Raw genomic sequence first — 22,517 nt, forward strand, 5'->3', positions numbered from 1 at the left:
TTTCCTACAACAAGAAACAGTTGTCTTCATTAGAGAGACCTATAAGGAGTAACTGAACCATTGTCACATGACTGATCATTACCACATAATTATGGAGCAAACAACTAAAGTATCTTTGAATTGAAGAATGTGAACTGTAGATAAGTTGACAACCATAATCTAGATTAGTCCTTTGATCTCCAGGCTAGTGATAGGAAGGCAACTTACCATGCAAACGACAAGTTTCAACACCAAGAAACTGGACCGATGAAATAGAATATGTAAGAGTTCCCTGAGCGTCTATGAGCCTTCAAGAGTCAATTAATTATAACTACTAAAAACACATTTCTAGATTCACCAATTGATACATGGTAGAAGAATAACACAACATATCTTCCAAGATTTTAAGTGTCCCAACTAAATTTTAAAAATAATCTACTTCCGCTGTCATCCTATAGACAAATATTGTCAGAAGTAATAGAAGTAACAGCATGCCTAAAAGCAAAATTCAGACTAATCAGATTGGCATAGAAAAAGTGGAATCATGAAAATCTTTGCACCAATAAGGTGTCTAATAAAGCTTCCAAATACATTCAATTACAGAGTTGATGCATATCTTTTGTTAGTAATAGAAATGAAACTTTTAGTTATGAGAAAATGCTCCAACTCCAGACAACATTATTTCCTTACCAAAGCAGATTTTCAAAGTTACTTTTTGCTACTTTCATATAAACACAGCCGTAGCAGCTTGTCTAACATTACCCCCTGCTTTGATCTGTCGGTTGGACTTGCAATGTCATACAATGTCAGAGCATTTAGCATTAATTTTTCAGACGTGCTGAACTTACTCTACAAGGACGTCCAGAAATGGCCTCTTAAGTTCAAGCCATACAAAGATAACACACCCACACTTAAGTTCACACTGCTTTCCCTTTGGTAGGTTGCGAAGGTCTGAAACTCGTCAACTTTAGTTAAATTGTACAAATTTAAGAAGGAAGGAATGATGAAAGAGAAATACGATCACCTATGAGTTTTTACCATTTAACTTGGGAGATTGGCGATATGGTGATGCTTGTGGACCATTAACAATGACTCGCAGATGTCCATTCTTGGATGCTAAATGCCCATTTCCATTTACCACATTCTTCAACTGACCATTTCCATTTGCCCCATTCTTCAACTGACCATTTCCATTTGCCAATTGCTGTTGACGACCTGAACGTTCTGCTTGTAAAGCTTGATAATGAAAGGATGAGCTAGCCATGTCCTTTAAATTCAACAATGGTCTGAGAAGCTCAACAACCTCACTCATTAAAGGCCTGGCTTTAGGATCTCGACTAAGGCAGTGGTGAGCCAACTGGGCAGCTTTTTGAGCCCCCTTTATGGAAAACTGTCCCTCCAAACGAGGATCTATAAGACGATACAACCTTCTTTTCTCTCCAAGATAAGGACGAGCCCATTCCACCAGATTGTGCTCTCCACTAGGCCTGTTCTTGTCCATAGATCTTCGGCCAGTTAACATTTCAAGAAGAACAACACCAAAGCTATAGACATCACTCCTTGATGTCAAATGCCCTGAAGCCAGAGATCACAATGGTAAACATTGTTTGGTAACTTGGAATTACTATCTATGAAAGGTAAATATCATAAAGCCTAGCATTTTGTAAAAAGCTAGCTTTAAATTAAAGAGAACCTCAAATAAACAAATGCAAAAAGAAATAATCAATGCAACTTCAGCATGTATTGCCAGTTCGTCACACTATGCATTATGTGCATCTATGAGGCTAAGCCTTCCAATTGAAGAAAAGACCTTTCAAACAACTACATAATAACAGGATATAGTATAGATACATTGGTAGTTTACTGGTCTCCATATTGGAGGTGCATCACCATCTCAGAGACACATATGGGGATGTCTCCAGATGTCAGGGGATTTCAGATGAAGTTTCTTCACATCTCTAAATGTTTCCTAGGAATTTCCCTTGGAAATTGGCAAACATCCTATTAAAGTTGATTATACATCGTATAAAGCACATTGGTTATTTTCAAGTCCTGCTATTTGGTTCACAAAAGCTAAAGAAATTGGAGAAATAAACTATAACTTATAATTTTCTATCTTTTGCATGAGAAACTACATATTTTTTCTAGCAGAAATTTCTCTTACCAAAGCCCAGTGAGGTACCACTCAGAAGAGAAAATAAAAAAGATTATGATGTGTTTGTGCACCAAAAATTTGTAGCCATCTCTGAGTACACCAATCTCATGTTTTAAAATAACAGTATTCCCATCCCAGTTCTCATCTGCTCTCTAAGTGATTGAAGTTTGAAATTTAACTATTTATGTCATGATATTGATTAAAAAAATAACCTTTGTTTTGATTGACATTTATCTCACTACTTTAAAATATTAGTTTTTTAAATTTATTTTTAAGCATTTCACATTTTTTCAAGTTATATAGCCAGTGTATTTTTTCTAAATTTAAACATGTAAATATTTTTTATACTTGCTGTCTCCAACTACCTGTCCCCCATTCTCCCACAAAATGGCATACTCGGACCAGTGCCAATCCCCTGTAACCATAGCAGTAACATTCTCCTGGTGACTATGTATTTAAGAAGGCACATTCATGCTACAGCATTTTTAAGGCAAATGAAAATAAGTTACTTTCAGCAATCAAAACATACATGCGACCTAACTATGAAATACTACTGGCACTTGAAATGGTCAGAATTAACAGTGTCAACAGATATATTTGACTGGAATTTAAGATGATTTAAACTGATTGATTGGTGAAATCGATGCTTTAACCTTAACTAGTTTGTCCATAACATTGAAAGTATCCACCTCTCACCCTCAACAGAATGCATCCACAGAACTCCCCAAAGTGAGAAATCAATCAATTACAAGGATATAATATTCTATGACTGTCATCTGAGCTGATCAATTGTCAAAGACTATAAAAAATGTAAAAATCATTTTGAATGCTCACCAGTCATCACATACTCTGGGGCAGCATAGCCATAAGTTCCCATGACTCGAGTGGATACATGAGTTTTGTCTCCTTCAGGTCCATCTTTTGCTAGTCCGAAGTCAGAAAGCTTTGCATTGTATTCCTAAGAAAAATGCATTACCTCTCAGTTAAGCAGGCATATATTATAAAAATTCAATTATCAAAATTTTCCAGTTTCTAGTGATTTAGGTGCCTACCGAATCCAACAGAATGTTAGATGTCTTAAAATCTCGATAAATCACAGGCCTTTCAGCTCCTTCATGAAGAAATCCAAGGCCCTTAGCTGCACCCAATGCAATTTTCATCCTGATAGACCACGGAAGAGGCAGGGACCCTTCTGCATGCACAATGGTAAGACCAAACTACAATAAACATCTACAAAAGTTTTCATATATTTTCAAAATACATAACAACCTATTTCTCCGGATATAAAAATCCCACACAGATGTGATTATTTGAATTCCTGAAAGATGTGATGACATTTGAATGTACAAAATGTAGTTAATAAATGTACAAAATTTGTTTTATCTGCAAAAGTTGTTCCATATATTTTCAAAATACATAACAACCTATTTTTCTGGATATAAATATCCCACATAGATGTGATTATTTGAATTCCTGAAAGATGTGATGACATTTGAATGTACAAAATGTAGTCAATAAATGTGTTGCTTGGAAGTTACTGTCTAAGAAAGTATGATAGGAGAGTGTTTAAAAAAAGGTGACAATGCTAATTAAAATTCAAATACAACGAGAACGTAAGGCTGGTAAAAATTGCCACTAATGTACAAATACAGTCTACAGAAAGAATGAGCAATGTCAAGAATCAAGCTTGTCTTATAACAGAATTTACTTGCACATATTTACCAGAAAGTCAAAGGTGCCAAGACTAGAGATTGGAAAAAACAAACCTTCTATCACTTTTTCAAATTTCTTACTGTAACTTAAGCTTTTCATTTTACTAAATTTATGTCTTGTAACATATCAAATAACAACGGATGTATTCACATCCCCTAATCGGTGGTGTTTTTAGAGGCATCATTGCTTACAGCTATCATGCTTAATTTTGAAGTTTAGATCATTTAAATTTGAAAAAACAGAAATCAGTAACATAACTTACTAAATTATTGAAGCAATCATATTGAAGCCTCTTATTAAACTTTACTGTCATCAATTCAGTTCTCAAAGCTACAATGAGCATAGTATTATTTATAACCAATCAATTGCTGATAAGCCAGTTTGACAATTCTTTTACAGGGATTGACCATGATTTTTCAGATAAACAGTGTGTCAGTTTTTTCAGCAAGTAAATTGGATTTTTTTGCAATTAAATAGCCCATAAATAGCAGGGTTTAGATTTTACTTGCAATTTCATCTGGTTTTTTGACAATTTTTTTACTTTGACATTTTTTTCTTTTTTTCAATCCTAGCGCTACTTATTTGTCGTTTCTTTCAAAAGCCCTAACACTATTCTGTTTTTTTCCAAATAAATCAAAATTCTTGAAAAATATTCATTCCCAAGAATTTGTTTTGCTCCTATGATAGAGTCCACTTGGCAATGTCAAAAGGAGCCTTACCTGATAGAATTGTATGACCTAAGCTATGCATTGCAACAGGAGACATTAGAAGGAAACATCATCAAGCATCATTCAACCCCGTGGGCATATTTATATTATAATGGATACTCCAAGCTAAAAAGTCGAATCAGATATTAAAATATGCGATGTCATCTCCAACAATTCTTACAACATACAAGAGTATAATGTTTTTTCTTGTGCTTGATCACATGTATCCAGTGTTCTGTCCCCTACCCTTTTACCCATGTCCCCTATAGGGGGCATTTCAGGGATGTGGGGATGAAGGAAACATCCCCTCATCCCCTTTTTTGTCAAAATCTAGGACAACAGAGAGACATTCAAATGTCCCCTATCTGTCTCAAGGATGGTTAGGGACATTTTAGTTACTTTTGAAAAAAATGTACAACCTTTCAATACTTGTTTGATTTATGACATGCCCATCGAGGATATACAAAAAAATATGAAAATGGTGTTCACCATGAAGGTCTGTGTGGTTTTGACAGTGTTAATATGAGCTTGGTGGCGGGGGCTTCCACCTTTAACGCCACCCTACATCATGATAGGGAACGTGCCACAGGCGCTTCCCTTGAACCCCACAAGGGGTGCTGCCCAACCCTGCTGCCTGCTAATTCCCACAAGGGGCACTGCACCTTGACCCTATTGGGGGCATTGCCCCCAAACCCCTATCAAACTATAAGTCTAACCAGGTAATAGACCAATGATGAATCATGATCACAAAAATCTACAAACTATATATCCCCTGTTGCAAATCTCTACATCTTCACAATCAAAGCAAAAAGCAAGGATTATCTTGTTTCATACATCAGACTACTTGTTTAGTACACAAGGAGTGTCATAGACAAAGTCTGCATGCTACAGTCACTAAACCATTGAATACGAGATAAGTCAAAGTTGGTAGGAGATGTCATTTTCATAATGCAAAAATGTATTTGCATAGTCAACTCATACAACAATCCCATCTAAAGTCGAATTGGAACATAACCAGTTATCTTTTGACTTAGTTGTTCCTCTTTGTTAATGAGTTTGACAACAAAACATGCAGTCTTAAGGCTTCAAGAAAACTTTTACAATAAATCCCTAGCTTGAATATACACACAAGTCAAGGTCATATCTTTATAAACTCATGCTCATATGTATGTATAAAGAACATCATAATTCCTATTCAATTACCCATGCTAACAAAGGTTCTATAATGTATATGATGAATGTTTCATCAAAGTTATGATATGAGTATTTGAAATTTCCTTATATTTTTAAAATTTCCTTTTTCTTTAATTGCCATCCCCTAAAAAATGGCCAAAAAACCCCTATACCAGAAACACATCTCATCATCCCCGTCCCGAAAACTTGGAGGAGCATAGCATGTATGAGATCGATTCATTGAAATGTACAACACAATATATACCTTCTAATATAATGCCAAGTGGAAATTATTGTTGTATGCATAACATCCCAGCAAGTATGGCGTTTGTTGCATAAATTGTATTCCATAAATCAACAAATCAAAAGAAATTAGAGCATGAAAAGATTACTAGAGTTGAATTCTTTTGTTATGAAGATGGATTAACTTTTAAGTTGAAGAAAGTGTTCTTCACAACTAAATATAGCAAAACGTAAAAGAGATTGACAAGTATCTAACTTTGTCTCATAAACTCCTAAATAATGAGGTGAAATCTTGGTTAAACATCCAAAGATTGGTTGTAAGTGAAATCTTCAATTGCAGTACCAATTCTACTACCTGGCACCAGTCAAACCTACCAAGTCACAGGGCTTTTCTGTTGCAAATGCTTTTTTCTTGGATATCATATTTTGCTCATCTCTTTAGCATGTCTTCTGCAATCATACATTTTTGGAAAATGTAGCATTTAATACATTATACATTTCACTAGTGTACTATAAATGACCAGTTACTTGTAATGAGGGATATTGAATCAAGGAGTCAGTAGCAAGCAAAATGGATAACGAATATGTGGACACAAATCACTGGGGGCATACTCACACACTTAACAGTATTTTAGGAGGAAGCAATACAAGGTACCTAATCATGATTTTAAAAACAAACAAGTCTCACAATATGATAGAAAGAGGCATGGGTGATGAAGATCCTGGATTTAAATAACCTAAAACAATAAAGTTATAGACATTCTCAGCCTCAGACTGAAAGGAATTTTTCTTTCAAAATTTTCTTCATTGAAAAAAGATGGGGCATGTGATGCCCTTGACCCAGCAATTTTTAACAGGCATAACTGTTCATTGTAGAGAAGCAAATAAAATAGAATTGCCAGGCGATTTACCTTGTCTACCAAGTTTATTGGATATGAGAGAGAAGATTGACTGCAAATGCATTTTTGGTGAATGAATTATTTTATCAATAATCAAAAAATGTAGGATTAACAATTTAATGCCCATTTATAAACATCTTAGTTGAATTTTATCTGCTTGCCCATGCATCATTCTTCCCAGAAACAACCTGCACTTTGATCCTTTGAATTTTATGACATTGTTTAATTTTCAGGGTCCCCGAATTCCTTTTTTTCCTTGATTACCGATTTTGAATTCAAATTGTAGCCTTGCTGAAACTTAGCAAAAACTGATAATATTGATAAGTCTTGGCCCCTTGCAATGTAAATCAGAAGTCAAACAAACTTGGTTCAACTCAAATTTTATTCTCAAGTCTAAGTACCATGTTTTTAACTTTGAACTGTCTACCAAGCAGAACACAAAGGCAGTGACTACCAAACCAAATAAGTATATATATTCTTCATACATATGCCAGGTACAAAGAGGGATCCATAATCCTCAAAATAGACTTCCTAAAACACTTGGGTGGAAACAGAAATAAAGGATGCTATAACCAAACTGTATCCTCGATAAGAAACCAAAACAACTTATTTTCTGAAGCATAAGTATCCCCATGCATACAAGTTCCTTTCTCCCATCACAAATTTTCATTAGCGACCAAGGCCATGTTTCCCAGACCCCAAGTTTCCAGGATCCAGAGATACAGGTGCAGAAGAATGTGTAGAGAGAGAAATACCCAAATTTTGGGAATGGCAGAAGATGCTGGCAGCCTTGACAGACAGTCTCTTGCTTCATATAATGTTTTACAAAAATAAATATAAATATCATTAAATTCAAAAAGTCAGAAAAATCATTTGGTTACTTGATGATAACCATAAACAAATACAGTTAATGTTTAAAATTTAGTAATTTATTTTTTTCTTTTGTGCTAGTAAAATAATGGCATCCCAAAAATTTCCCCCAGATCCTGAGGATGAAGGGGGCACAGAATGCATGCTTGGTTAACATGGGCATACGAGCCCAAATTATAACTTCAAATTATCAGGAACCACCTTTCAGATAAAACCAAAATAGATGAATATGATGATTCTGCCAATGCTGATATTGTGACCATTTTTTAATATCCGAGAGTGTCACCATATAAGTTGTTACATAATATTTAATTTCATCAAGGTTGTTGTACATAGGGGCTGATAGTGTATATATTAAATGAAGATGGTAGTATGGAAGATTATACAAAGAGTGATCTATGCATTAGAAGAATATTTTCCATTTATACAAAAAGCTATAAGATTAATTTGGATATTTAATGATAATAATTTAAAAGAAACACAGTGAATGCAAATATTTTAGAGCCTAGAAAATTGACTTTTTTACTCGTGTCCTTAAAACCAACCAAGAATTTGACTTCATGAGAATGCAGACAAGAAGCCACAATATGACAGTAGAGCCTACATGCTTTCATATTAGGGGAAAAGGCCAATCCTAGTCACACACTTTCTTAGAATATCTGGTCCAAACATCATGACAGGTATAGATCTTCTAACAATCATGTATTGCTCAGTTGACTTTCATTACAGTCTTGATAGAAGAAAACGAAAAAGTTAAGAATTTTTAGATAATATGTTAGTGCTCTAATTTATAGTTATACAACCAAGTACACCTATAAAACAAGTAAAAGCCAACATTAAAAGCTGAAAGCAGTATCAAAGGCATACTAACTATTTATAGAAAATAGAATCATATCATTTTTAATAATTTGATAAAGAGTGTAAATATATGTTCAACATACACCTTTGGAACTTCTTCTTTCCTGAACTCATTTTATCAGACATTCTAAGTGTATTAGGTACTAGCACAGACCCATATAACTCCAATTTTAACTTTTGATGCTAACTCATTTTAAATATTCATCAAAGAATTTCTACTTCTGATATATGTGTTTTTCTCAAGTATGTAATGAATTGATGATGTGGATGAAAAAACCTTCCGACTGGCATTTTCAACAAATATCAGATCTGAGTGTTAGGTGAACTTGGTTAGTAATATAGTTTGATGACATGGACCAAAAAACATTCAGGGTGGCATTTTCAGCAAATTCCAGACCTAAGTGAATATGAATATTGCTTCAACCACCCCACGGTTGAATTGTCTACGAGCAACGTCAACAATGTAAGACAAATATCTAGACATTGTTATTAAACAAAAATATTTTCGTTTGTATATCTAGGTAAACATTCATTTAGTGAAGATGAGGGCACAAGGATGTGAATCGTGTAACCCCGGTTTTATTCTTCGTACACAAAATAATCAAAATGAACTCTCATCTTGCAGATTTGATGCTCCATAATTTCAAACAAAAAAATCCAAATTAGGAGGGTGCCAACAATTCAATTATAAGGTACATAATTTCACCTAAACCCAACATGTTAACATTGAAATTACGGAAAACTATATTACTTACTTCTAAAGAGATGATTTTCCAAACTGCCTCGGGGCATAAATTCATACACAAGCAACCTCTGATCATCTTCTATGCAATACCCAATAAGTTTGACCAGATTGGGATGGACAAGGTCACCAAGAAAGTTAACTTCTGCCTGTACATTAAATTAAGAAAATCAGATTTTCCATTCGTATGAAGCTACAAGCCTACAAGTATAAGACTGAAAATTTATGTGCTTAATCAACTTCAATGAATGCATTCTGAACCATTTCATCCTCGAACAAAGCTCATACCAGCCATTCTTTGTGACCCTGTAGCCCATCATGGTTAAGCGTTTTTACTGCCACTGTGAGACCTGTTCCAGGCTTGACAGGAGCAGTACCATTCTCTTCTATCCAGCCTTTGAAAACACAGCCAAATCCACCTTCACCAAGAAGACTTTCTGGTCTAAAGTTTCTAGTAGCAGATTTTAATTCATTGAACGTGAATTTCCGCAACTGGGATGAAATTTTCAGATCATCACCTACTTTAGGAGTAGATGGATTGCTTTCTGTATTACTCGTGCTTGTGGAAGACACTATCTGAGCAGCAGGTGGCTCTTTGCTACTGTCATTTGGAGATTTAGTCTCAGCTGCAATACCAGTTATACCATCTGTCAGTAAACAATCCTAAAAAATCAGCAATAAGATAGTTCCCATAAGAATTGCTATACTTTAATAGATTATTTGTGAAGCCATATAAATTAAAAAGAGACAGTCACTTTTCATTGTTTGTTGTAATTTAATCCTGCATTAGAAAACTCCATTTCAAATGTGATCACAGCAATAACATATAAAAACTGCTTATGCACAAAACAAAATTAACAAGACAACAAGGAATGCAAAAGAATACATGTCACATGGCCGTAGTACCTAATTTACACAAACATCAGACTGTATAACCATATAGAAGAAACAGGACAGCTACATGTTTCATCAAAACAGTATAAATGAAAAAGTTACAAAGAATAAGTATCTGCATAGATCTTTACGGAACTTGTGAACAATGATTACTCAAAGCAGTTAAGTACAGATTTCAGGCTCAAAGCGAGACCGCGCATAAAAGCAGCCAAGGATATAATGAAGTTTGAATTGAATTCAAACAAAATAGAAGGCGTTTATATATATTCAAAATACTATAACTCATGATGCAGATTTCCTTTAAAGTTTCATTAGGTATGAGACACCATATATGGATAAGCAGAAATAAAAGGTTAGTATATCCCCATAACAAGCTACAGAAACATGAGAATCCTGAACTTCTAAGCAATATGAAAACCATGAGAGTCAGTTTAACAAGAACACAGAAGGATTCAAAAGTTCAGAGATGCCGGTCAAGAATACATCTAGAATACCTCATGAACTGAGATCTCGTATCAGACAAACTATGCTCAATAAAGTTTTATACATAAATAAATGAAATCTACAAAATATATTTGCTTGAAACAACTCGAAGGGTTTCAACTGTAGACATAAGAACCAGAAGGAACATATGTATTGCGAACCACCTATGCTTAACTCAACTTTAATTGGTGAGACTCGGGATTCAAACATCAAGTTCAAATTTAAACCTTAGCTACAGAAAAATTCTCCGAAGACTGGGTTAGACGGGGATTTCATCTAATCACTGCAGAAGATCGCCAGAGTAATGGAGACAGTTAAAATCCAAAAGTCTCAACCACGCATACCAGGCCAGAGAATTCGCCCCACCTAATTGTACATCTGCCTGAACATAAAGCAACCAAAAAAAACATAATAGAGCAAAGCTATAAAGCCTGATTTCTTTGTTTATCAAGCTTCAAAACCTATAACCTCGTTTAGGCAAAACAGGAGAGCACACGAGAACTTTCCAGCGTCTTTCCTTATGTGATGAACTTGCTAATACAGATTCTCCCATATCTTTTAAAGAGCGTTATACAAATAATCATACAACCAAAGGCAGCATAAGTTACTTGATTTCTCTGAATACCAACCGTATGGCTACAAAAGATAGTATTGCAAAATATAATACCAAAACAGAAGATGCTAGGACTTGCCTGAAAATGACCCAATTTCCAATATTTGAGAACATGTTTTTAAGGAGGCGCTTACCAGAGTGAATGACAGTGCTGCTGATTGAGTTGTCTACTTTGGATCTAGACGAGATACAGCTGCCCATGAGTCCAAAATTCAGACCATGCCAGCAGCCTCTAGCCTCTGATTCATCCTTCTTTCTCCTGCTTCCAACTCTCTTGGACTCTCCCACCTGCTCCCATGCCTCCACCTGTGCGACACCCGGTCCCAGTCCCATCAACCCCTACCACTAATGCACCTACACACCCATAGGGCTCTCAAAATTTCGACGTCTCAAAATCGCCACAACTTCAATTTTTTCCCTTCCAAACTCAGCCCTCGAAGGTCCTAGATGAAGAATCTAGCAACCCAAACGGTTTTCCTGAAACCAAAACACACAAACCGAAAAAACCCAAATACTCTCTCCGAAGCATAAGCCCGCTGTACTTTATACTCAAACGGGTTTCTGATCGAAGAACCCCCTGTGTTTTATACCCAAATGGATATTTTGATCTGCAAACCCCCTGTCCCCTGTCCAGCACCTTGAAGTGCTCCAAAAACAGAGACCAGGAGGGTTTTGTTCCTTGAAACAAACACCACTGTCGATATTCTGCAATAAAAATCCCTTCACAGGCTTCCCACCAATCTTTATCAGCTGCTCCCACAAAAATCACGGCACAATTGTTTGATTCTGTTGTAAGAGTCCCATTCACAGCTCCTGACAGTGGAACTGTATGCAGCCTGACAGAAACCCAGGTGGATTTTTCCACTATTAATAAGCCATCCCTGGCATCAAATATAAGGGTACCCAAATGTGCATATGCAGCACAATCCCCAAAATACTCTTCTATTGCTCCAAAAAAATGGCCCACATCAATTTTCAAACAACTCTTCCGACCACCTTTGGCTCGCCCAAAACCAAATGAATTAAGCACCCAAAAGGCCAATCTTGATGATCCCCAGACACAGACAACAGTATAAAATAACAAGTGCCTACATAAATAGAAAATTCTTGTTGCAGAGCCTCACGAATGCACATGAAGGACGCAAGCTATCTACCTCTATCTCTATATTGTTATAGTGTTAGACTTCCCAGACATTCAAAACATGTGAACAAATAAAGTTGCCTGGGAAAAAACAGAGACGATAGAGGGGCCCAATGTAAAACACCCAAACCCCGAACACCAGTGTTAAAAAGCAGGGGAAAAAAATTTATCAACAGCCCAAATGGTTTGAAAAAGAAGGGCGAGTGAAGGACAAACAACCCACAAGTTTATTGTTAAGGAAAGCAGGATCTTGTCATGGAAGGAGAGCACGAACAAGGGTAATGGAGGACACCATCATACTAGCGAGAATTTTTTTTGACTCCTAGGTTTGAAGCATAGGGAGCCATGTATTATCCCTATTAAGCATTTGATTACACGATTGTGATTCTGTGCGTGCCAGCATGAAAAGGTCTAATGTCCGGATTGAGCCTTCTTTGTTGAAGATGCCGCTTAGGATATGATGACTAGTTTTTAATTTTTAACTGAGCTTATTTTCGATGGAGAGACATATTCTACCGTTTTTAAGGATGCTCTCCATAGTGCTTATTCAATTTACAGTGGTGTACATTCTTTTAATACGAGTTAAACTGATTGGTCTTATGATGTCATTAAAAATCTTAATAAATTAAAAAAATCAATTAAACATAATTTCTTTTATTTTTAAGCATGATTTCCATACGGGTGCACATTCTTTTAATACCATTTAGACTCTTTATTCTTATGAACATCAATAATTTCTTTCATTTCATAGAATTCTTTAAATTGCAAATGTCATATGTTGTAATTATAAGTATAAATATATCAGATTTAATAAATAAAAAGTTAATTAAACATAATTATAAGAAAAATAACATTACACATAAAATATTTTAAGATAAATTAATTGTAATATGAAGTATTTTTAAATCTCTGTGTATAATTTTTTTTATTTAGACTTGACTCTTAATAAATTATTATTTAATAATAAAAAATATCAGTTAAAAAATATATGGATATATAAATTATTCTAATTTAAAATAAATAAATAAATAATGAAAGGTAGCTTTTCAAAAACAAATAAGCTTTACAATTGTAAGATTCCAAGATGGGAAATGAGAAGGTGAGAGTAGTGCTCTAAGGAAGTCAAAGGCTTTTCTACCATTGATGCCCTTGGAGTGTTGCTTTTGCATTTATGTCTCGGGTTTGTGCTCTTTGATGTGATTAGGATCCTTCTTCCTCCTTTTTCGTATCTGGTTATGGTTCTTTTGTGTTATCTTTCGCTTTAGGTGTTATTTGTTTTATTTTAATATTATGTGTGTGTGCATGCACTTCATTGATTTTATTTTTATTTTGTTGTAAACCCTTTCTCGCCTGTAGCGTCCTAAATTGTACTCGCCTACAATTTTGTCCTCACTTGGACCTCACTTTGGCACTTTGGCTTATGAGGTCGGATTAAAGTACTGATACTACTCACATAACCTATCAAACATGTTTTTTCACCACCTTCACAGTCTCCCCCCAAACTTAAAGCCCTCATTTCCAGGACCATGGCGCCCAGCACCATGGTCCTCTCAAAAAGGGCCCAAATTGGGGCCTCATAATGGTCACATTATTTTAGTGGGGACCTAGATCCTGTGCCAGCTTGTGTCGGAAATTCAATTTGTTTTTTGACAAGCGAGTATAAAAGGAGGTCTATCCCTCTCAGTTTAAACATAACCTCATTCAAGATCTCAATTACACTTTAGCAAACTCAAGTGAGCAAGCAATCAGCCTTTCATCAAGCATTGGAGCAAAAGTGAAGTCAAGTTTCAGACATTGAAGATGACATTCGTGATCTATGTTTTATGAAGACAACATACATGAAACCCTAATTCCTTTGTGAAGGTCAAACAAAACTTCATTTAGGTATATCATTAGTGTTTCAATCATTTTTAGCCTTTCTCTCAAAAGGAAAGTATTTTACTGTAGTCTTCCATTACATTTATCAATTCAATTTCATGGTTAATTCCAAAACCGGGGTTTGACCTAAGGCAAACCCCTCTTCCCAATAATTTTCCCTTTCTCTTTGTGTGCAGAGTTGTACTTAGGAGGATTGACAAAGCTCACAAAAATGAACATGTTCAACTTTTGATGGTAGAAAATTCGAAGGACCGTGGTGAATTGATACTACCTGGTCTCAAAAAAATGGCCTGATTTTCTGAGAGCAGATTCCAGACAGCTTATTTTGCCTGGATTCAAGTCAGTGGCTCCGTATGACATCTGTAGCTTATTGTTTCTGTCAAAATACTTTAATTTTCACCTATTTTGCCCTAATCATCAACAATCAAATCAATTCATTCTAAGAAGGAGAAAGCCCCTACCAAAAGAAGCTAGAATATGATCAGAATCTCAATCTTTTGAGGCTAGATCTATTAGATTCTCTCTCCTCAATGTAATGGTTAATTAGGTCATTTAGTGGTTTTATTATCTTAATTTAACCCTAACCCTAATTTCACACCATTACATTTTGGTGAACCTGACTTCTTGCACCTTAGTTTTTTATTTGTGATCTCAAATATGATTTACATGCATTTTCAAATTCAAACTTGCACTCATAAGTATTGCTTTCAATTGAATTACTTAAATTTAAAGGTTAAATTGACACTAATTTATAATTCTAAAATTAAACTTGTGGGTTGCACAATTTTGATTTATCGTCTCAAATCTAATTGTTTATGCATTTTAAAATTTAAATTTGCACTCATGGATCTCATTTTCAATTGAATTGCATCAATTTAGAGGTTAAATTCACAAAAACCCTAATTTATTATTCTAAAATTAACTTGTGGATTGTATAATTTTTCAAGTCTATTTTCATATCTGATCTTTGTGACATATTATGATATGATTTAGAGGCATATGTGATGTGTTAAATGTGAACTATGATAGAAACCACTAAATAGCTACAAATCTATTCTAAAATGATATCTAATCTAAAACACACTAAAATGAAACAAAGAAGAACTATTAAACACAAAGATTATATTTGCATATATCAGCTGCTCCCATGGATTTCCATTATGTTCTATCTCATGTGATCTTGTTGTTGTTGCTCTCAAAATGTTGCACTTATGGTTTCAAGAGGACTAAACAAGAATGAACTACGTGGAATATGAAACGCAAAATGGATTCTAATCCTATGATTGCAAATTATTGAAAATACTAAGATGGATATGCTATGATTTTTGATTGCTTGAATGCTTAAATGTTTGAATGCTTACTAGTAACTAGCTTCAAATGTTTGATGAAGGCTTCCTTTTATAGATTTTCCATGGCTAAAATCTAAGGTGGCAAAGATCATTGGTTGAGAGTGAATCTTGAGATCATAATAATGGTTGAGATGAATTTGGTTGAGATGTGAGAGATAAAGGGGGAAGATGTTCCTCTTGCGATGACAATATAGATGACAAAGTGGAAATAGAAGCCACATGGCAACATGTTCACCTTGACCAAGGATGAAGATTCCAAAGATGTAGGATAGTTGGAGAAAATATAAGTTTCCCAGACATGAAGGAGTTAACAATCTAGGGAGGTTGGAGAAGATTTAGGCTTCCTAGGACAAGTGGACAATGAGTCACTTTGACCAGGTTGATATGGACAAAACCACCCTCTAAGATGTAGGGATGTGAGAGAGAATATAGGGGTTAGGAGGACACATAAGTCTCCTCATCCTTTTGACTAGGAATGGTGTTGAAGATAATTGAAGAATTAAATATTAAAAATATTTAATCTATTTAGCCACATGGGGATGAGATGGCATGATGATGTAGGAGGTGAGATGGAGGACAATGTGGAAATTAGAATTGAAGACTTAGGTTAGGTGATTAATTAAATAATTTAGGATTAATTTAGAAGAATTATGATGAATTGAAATTTTAAATAATTAATATTTAATTAGTAAATTGGTTTAGAGGAATAATATAAATGAAAGATAAATAAATTATTTAATTTATTTATTAATAAAAGAATTAAGCCATTAAATAAATAATTAATATTCATTTAATTATCTCTAGTCATTTTTAGATGTATACATTTTGCCCCTCTTTGATACAATGTGTTTTATCAAGTTGTTTCTATGTAGGGTATTAGGCATAAGGAAATCATAACAATCAATTAGCCAACCACAAAGCTAAATGCTATGAAATTAACCCCTAACACATTCAATAGAGGCATGAAAATGAAATACTTAAATAGAAATGCAAACCAACGCATGTATCTCCTTCATTGTTCCTCCATTGATCTTCTTTCTCCTTCAAATGTGATGTATGTGGATCTCACCTAAAAAATGCAAGTGTGATTAAAATCAAATGATAGCAAAATGGATTGAGAATGACAGCATAAGGATACTCTAAGTGCGGTTAAAATTGAATGAAAAAAGTGCTCAATTTATAGGAGAATCAATCACCAAATTGGCATGAATATTTGATAGCAGCAATTGGATTCAAAATTGGCATGACTAAATGATAAATTATAAAAAATTCATGACAACATATGACAAATTGCTATGTCAAGATAATGATAAATTTAGAGCAATTTGTGCCTCTCAATTATGACATGTTATCCCCAATAATAGCTTCATAGTTTATGACAAATTGGAGCAAAAATAGCTCATCGATTTATGACAAAATTGAGCACAAAAAGAGAAGCCAAATTAGTGGAGAAATTGGGGGGAGGGGGGGAATTAGGAGAGAAAAAGGTGGGAGAATTTAATAATTCTTCATTTATTAATTTCTCTCACAAAAGGACAATTAGCCAATTAAATAAATAATTTAATTGTTACCCAATAAATAGGGTAAATGAATAAATCCATTTAACCTAAGGAGGATGTTAGTAGGATTTAATAATTAAAGAATTATAAAACCCTAGTAGATAGAAAAGAGATGAATTAGGTCATAATTATGTCAAGTTGCGATTTACAAATGATGACGACCATGATCAAAGAGATAATTGACAAGAATCCAATATTGATTAAAAGAGATTGATGACTAATCGATCAAAAATGACAAAGAGATTGATTATTGATAAATGATGCCTAATAAGGGATTGATGACGAATCGATCAAATTCCACAAAGATTGATGACTGATTGAGACCGATGACAAATTGATCAAAGATTGACGAAAGGTTGATTTGATAAAGATTGATAAAGACCGATGACAGATCAATAAAAAATGATAACTGATTGATGATTGAAGATTGGAAATGACGCAAATTGATCCAAATTGATTGACGATTGACAAAAGGATGATTGATACTGCAGATGACAAAAATTTAGGACAAACCCTAATTGACATTGATTAGGGTTAAAATGATGTCCAATTGATATGACAAGTTGATCACGATCACTGGTTAAGAGTCAAGATTGATATTTAAAGACCTAATTCAAATTCAAGAAAATGGAATCAGATAGGAAAAGAATGCAGAAGAATGACATGGTGTCGAAAAATGATAAAGATTGAATGTGTGACATAAAAGAAATGTTAATAAGTGTGAAAACCCTAAAAGAAGGTAACGCAAAAATGTTAAAGTATGACACCACAAGTGTTGACCATTTTTAGATGCCTACATTTTGCCCCTCTTTGAGACAATACGATTTTGAGCATTGTTTCAAAGAACAATCAAGAAATAATGCCCCAGACAATGACAAGGTACATGCATGCCCCCTCAAGGAATTGGGCGAAAAATTTAGAAAATAGGCCGATTTGTCAAAAATAATACCAAGATTAGACCAAGATGACTTCAAGGACTGACAGAAGAAATGTTAATAAGAAGATGAAATTAGATGATGAAAAACTAGTGGTCAAGAACTTGCTTTCACTAATGCTAATAGTAGGTGAGAACCTTTGCAATGTGGGGCACCATGACAATGAAGGCCAGGGTGATAATGCAATCCCTTTGCATAAAACAGACACATCTCAAACAAGGAATTGTTCAACCACTGTCAAATTTTGGTGTTTCAAAATGTGGTAGGAAATGCGACATGTATAATGTGTGATCAAAAGGATAAGGACGTAAGTCCTGCGTTGTGTAGCTTTTTTTATCATTACCAGTTTGCATAGTTACCATCTGTTGTTATAGATTCTGTACTTGTTAGGACAAAATATCTATTTGAGTCAGGGGTATACTTTGTGCATGTATATTTCCCACAAAAGGATTCATGGTAGTATAACTAGGAGGTTGTTGAAAGGTACTATAATTATAATTTTGTGTTATGGGTTTCGCTAGGTGTTGGCATTCTACACTCTAATGAGAATAGTTGATGTTGTCATTGATGGAAATCAACTGGCAACCAACTAGCAACCAACTGGCAACCAACTCGCAGCCAACCGGCAACAGGTTTCTACACATGCACTGGCATCATAGATATCATACAGGCATCGACACCGGCAAACACTTTCACCGGCATCCAGATTACACCGGAAATGAAGTATACCGACACTCAGGCCGACATGGGATAAATTTTTATTTATGTGAGTTGTTTTGTAAATGTAATTAACTATTTGTAAGCCAACTTGGTATATTTTATAGACTCATATGTGTATGGGATTTCATAGGTCATTTTGAAGGAGGAAATAATGAAAGAATGTAATGAATAGGAAATTATTGTATGAGGTGATATAGTGGACAACGAAGGTTTTGGTTAAGGTATCAAACTGAGCTTAAACCGGTACTAAACCAGACATTTGAGATGTTATTTTGAGCAGTACATTGTATTGGATTTAATTATCCATATTGTAGTCAGTGAGACTCTTTTGAGCAGTGCGCTCCAGGCAATTGGCCTTCCTGCATGTGGAGGCCCTTATTGTAAGTAGTATAAATATTCATTGGCCAGTGAGTAAATATTGTGGGTCACAAATCCCACCGATTTTTTTCCCACACCGAGTTTCCTCGTTAAAATATCTTGTGTTATGGTGTGTTTCTATGTTGTCTCTGTTATTTGTGTTTACTACATTAATTCTTGTTTACTGATACACTGTTTTGGGTTTCAAAGTTATAAATAAGTTTAAATATTCAATTAACCGGTTAGACACTGATTCACCCCCCCTCTCAGTGTCTTTGGGACTGTCATTGAATCTAACAATTGGTATCAGAGTCTCGTCCTCTATTTGCAAAATCCTAACAGCTTGAGGAAGATTATGAAACCGATACAAATGGAGAACTTAAGAAAATAGTTGGAAGGAGCTCTTGAAGATTTTGATGTAGAAAAATTGAAGAATATCAAACTTGAAGATGATCTGAGGACTGCTAAGGAATTCATTAAAGGACTTCAGGAGAACTTGGTTATAGCACAAAATAAGAGAAAAGAACTTCATGAGCAAATGCATAAACATGACGATGAAAAGGAAACTCTTAGTGATATTACAGACAAGTTGAGGCAAGAGAAAACTAACATGAGAAATTAAATGCAAGACTTAACCATGAGGCTATGTAAGGATCTTGAAGACGGAAAGAAGAACGAAGAGACTTGACTAGGAGACTTAATGATGGAGGTAATGAAAATCTAAGACTCTGTAATGAAATTGATATGCTAAAGACAAATGTGATTCACATGCAACATGATAAAGTTGGAATTCTTGAAAATGAGTTGATCACTGCAAATGAACGCAAAGAGAAATTCAAGAAAAGTTCAGAAAGACTTGATGACATGCTGAAAAGACAAAAACCTGATGGAGATACAATTGGACTTGGATTTGAACATGGAGAAATTTTTGGGACTGCAAACAATCAAAATCACAGTAAACCGGTAAGACAACCTAATGCTTATAAATTCAATGGGAAATGTTTCAATTACAATAAATTTGGTCATAGAGCAAATCAGTGCAGATTTAGAAATAATTAGAATACAAACTTACCCACTGGTCAATATTCCAAATGCAATAAAGTTGGTCACTATTCAGAAAATTGCAAAATGAATGTGAAATGCTATGTTTGTGGTAGATTTGGCCATTTATCTAATCAATGCAGAACACAAGCTGGTCAAGGATATGGAAAAGCTATTCAGAGGACTAATGTAACTTGTTATGCATGTAACAAGACTGGGCATATTGCAAAATTTTGTAGAAGCAAGACTATACTAGCGAACAATAAAGGATCTAGTGTGAAGGAAAAAGAAAAGGTAAATGAAATAAAGCAAGAATTTTCAAAACAATGGATTAAGAAGGGAGATCAAAAAGTTGATGAATCTATCTTTGCACCGGTAGAACAGAGTAACCCTCCATCGGTAGGAGATTCTTCATCTAACTAAGGAATAATCCTTAAGGGGTATTGCAACAAATTGAAAATCATGCATTTTACCCTCGGTTGATGGGAAGAAGACACATTTCTTCTTTACCGGCAGATATGTTAAGTTTTCACTTAACCAGCGAGCATTTAATGAAGTTTTAAAGAACCTTTTTGGCTATAAAGCACCGAAAAACCCTCATTTTGACTCACCAAGCATTCAGAGAGCGCGAAATTGAGCAAGGGCATTCTAAGGTGAAACAGTGAAGTGATTTTTAGACATTCAAATAATTTCAAGTTAAGAGGTATTTATCAAAATGGCAACTTCATCTTCCTTTCCTAAGTTTATTGCAAACCCTACCATTGTTGAAAACATCAAACGCCCTAGACCCGTGTTCAAGATTATTCCTGAGATTGCAAAGCAGGATGATTCTGTCGGAGCTTTTTCAAAAAGTCCGAAGGGTGTCGCATTTGCTGAAGACCCTAGAATCTACATCCATTGCAACATAGAAGACCTAGGGACTGAGAATTTGAAGAAAATGTTCAATGAGGTTATTACCGATGAACAAGGTGTGATTAAACCTAAACATAAGATTGTGGAAGACTTAGGTTTTGTAGAAATACTGAACATTCCCGAATTTCCAAAGGAAGGTGTACGACTTGTATTGAGCAGAGTCCATGGAGAGTTCATGTGGTTAGAGTCTGTTTGCAAGATAACCAAGGAAGCAATTAAGGTAGTTACTGGTTTACCCTCAACTGGTAGTAGACCTGATAAAACCAATAAAATACCTAATAAGAGTGTGACAAGATTAACCGGAGCCACATCTGATAGCAGATCACTTAGAGTCAATGTTAAGGATATAAATGTGAGATATGTAAGTATGATACTTGGATATAAAGCAACACATGCAAATAGACTGAATTCAGTTTCTAGCCTTTGTATTCACAGTGCATATGAGATGGTGAACAATAATGCTAAGATTGATGTTTGTGAATGGCTTAAAGATGAACTGATTGACAATTTGAAGAAGATTAAGGGAGATAAGAAAGGTGCTTTCCATTTTGGGAACCTACTAGTATGCTTAATGTTATAATTTACCAAAGAGATACCCAACATAGGTCACAAATATTTTGGTTATGACATCCCAGTAGGCAAACAAATGCGGGAAGCTTTCACCGGTATGGGAACTGATTGTGACAAGATCATAACAGATTACTTTAAAACATTTCAAACCAAAATGAAGGCAAGAGAGAGGTTACCATAGAGCATAGTTGATAAGTATGACAAGCAAATCTGCTTTGTTATTAAAAGAGATGGGACTTGGATGGAAGCGGTAAGCCCTAGAACTATTTGGGTTACTGAGATGGGTTATGAGGTAGACCTACTTGTTCTGTAAACATATGCAAAAGCCCTACTTGATGCACCTAGGGAGCCATCTGAAGAAATATTTGGTAATGCTGAAACTATTGCAAGTAATGTGTCTATGCAAAAAGAAAGGAATAAAAGAGACAAGTTTATCATAGATGCCTCTAAGAAGGCCAGTGAAATTAAGGAAAATGTCATGAATATCAATGGTATATCAACTAGTGAGCTTAAAGGACTGCAACCAGAAGCACATGTTTCACCGGTTGTGACATCTTCTAATACTGACAGTGGCAAGGCTGCTGAGTTTAAGAGAGTGGAAAGGAAAAGGAAAACCCCATCAGTACCTTCTCCTTCTCCTAAGAAAACCAAAACACAGAAAGAAACAACAGGCAGTTAGGGAACTGCAGAAGAAGCTTACACCAAAGAAGAAACAGACACCGGTTA

At 34.9% G+C, this 22,517-nt stretch overlaps 1 protein-coding gene across 4 annotated transcripts; it reads right to left on the reverse strand.

Moving 5' to 3' along the window:
• Positions 1–475: 475 nt before the first annotated feature.
• Positions 476–11,667, reverse strand: LOC131052773 (serine/threonine-protein kinase PBL34). Of its 4 annotated transcripts, none has more exons than XM_057987383.2 (6): positions 11,464–11,667; positions 9,628–9,965; positions 9,353–9,488; positions 3,187–3,323; positions 2,969–3,092; positions 476–1,554 (listed from the first exon to the last, which is right to left on the reverse strand). In XM_057987383.2, the coding sequence occupies exons 1-6, from the start codon at positions 11,660–11,662 to the stop codon at positions 1,004–1,006; spliced, it is 1,485 nt and encodes a 494-aa protein (XP_057843366.2). In that variant the 5' UTR covers positions 11,663–11,667; the 3' UTR covers positions 476–1,003. The 4 variants fall into 4 exon arrangements, with proteins under 4 accessions (XP_057843366.2, XP_057843365.2, XP_057843364.2 ...); XM_057987382.2 differs by having other exon boundaries at positions 3,187–3,326; XM_057987381.2 differs by having other exon boundaries at positions 9,628–9,986.
• Positions 11,668–22,517: the final 10,850 nt, after the last annotated feature.

The sequence above is a fragment of the Cryptomeria japonica genome, chromosome 6, assembly GCF_030272615.1.
Source record: "Cryptomeria japonica chromosome 6, Sugi_1.0, whole genome shotgun sequence".
NCBI lineage: Eukaryota > Viridiplantae > Streptophyta > Pinopsida > Cupressales > Cupressaceae > Cryptomeria > Cryptomeria japonica.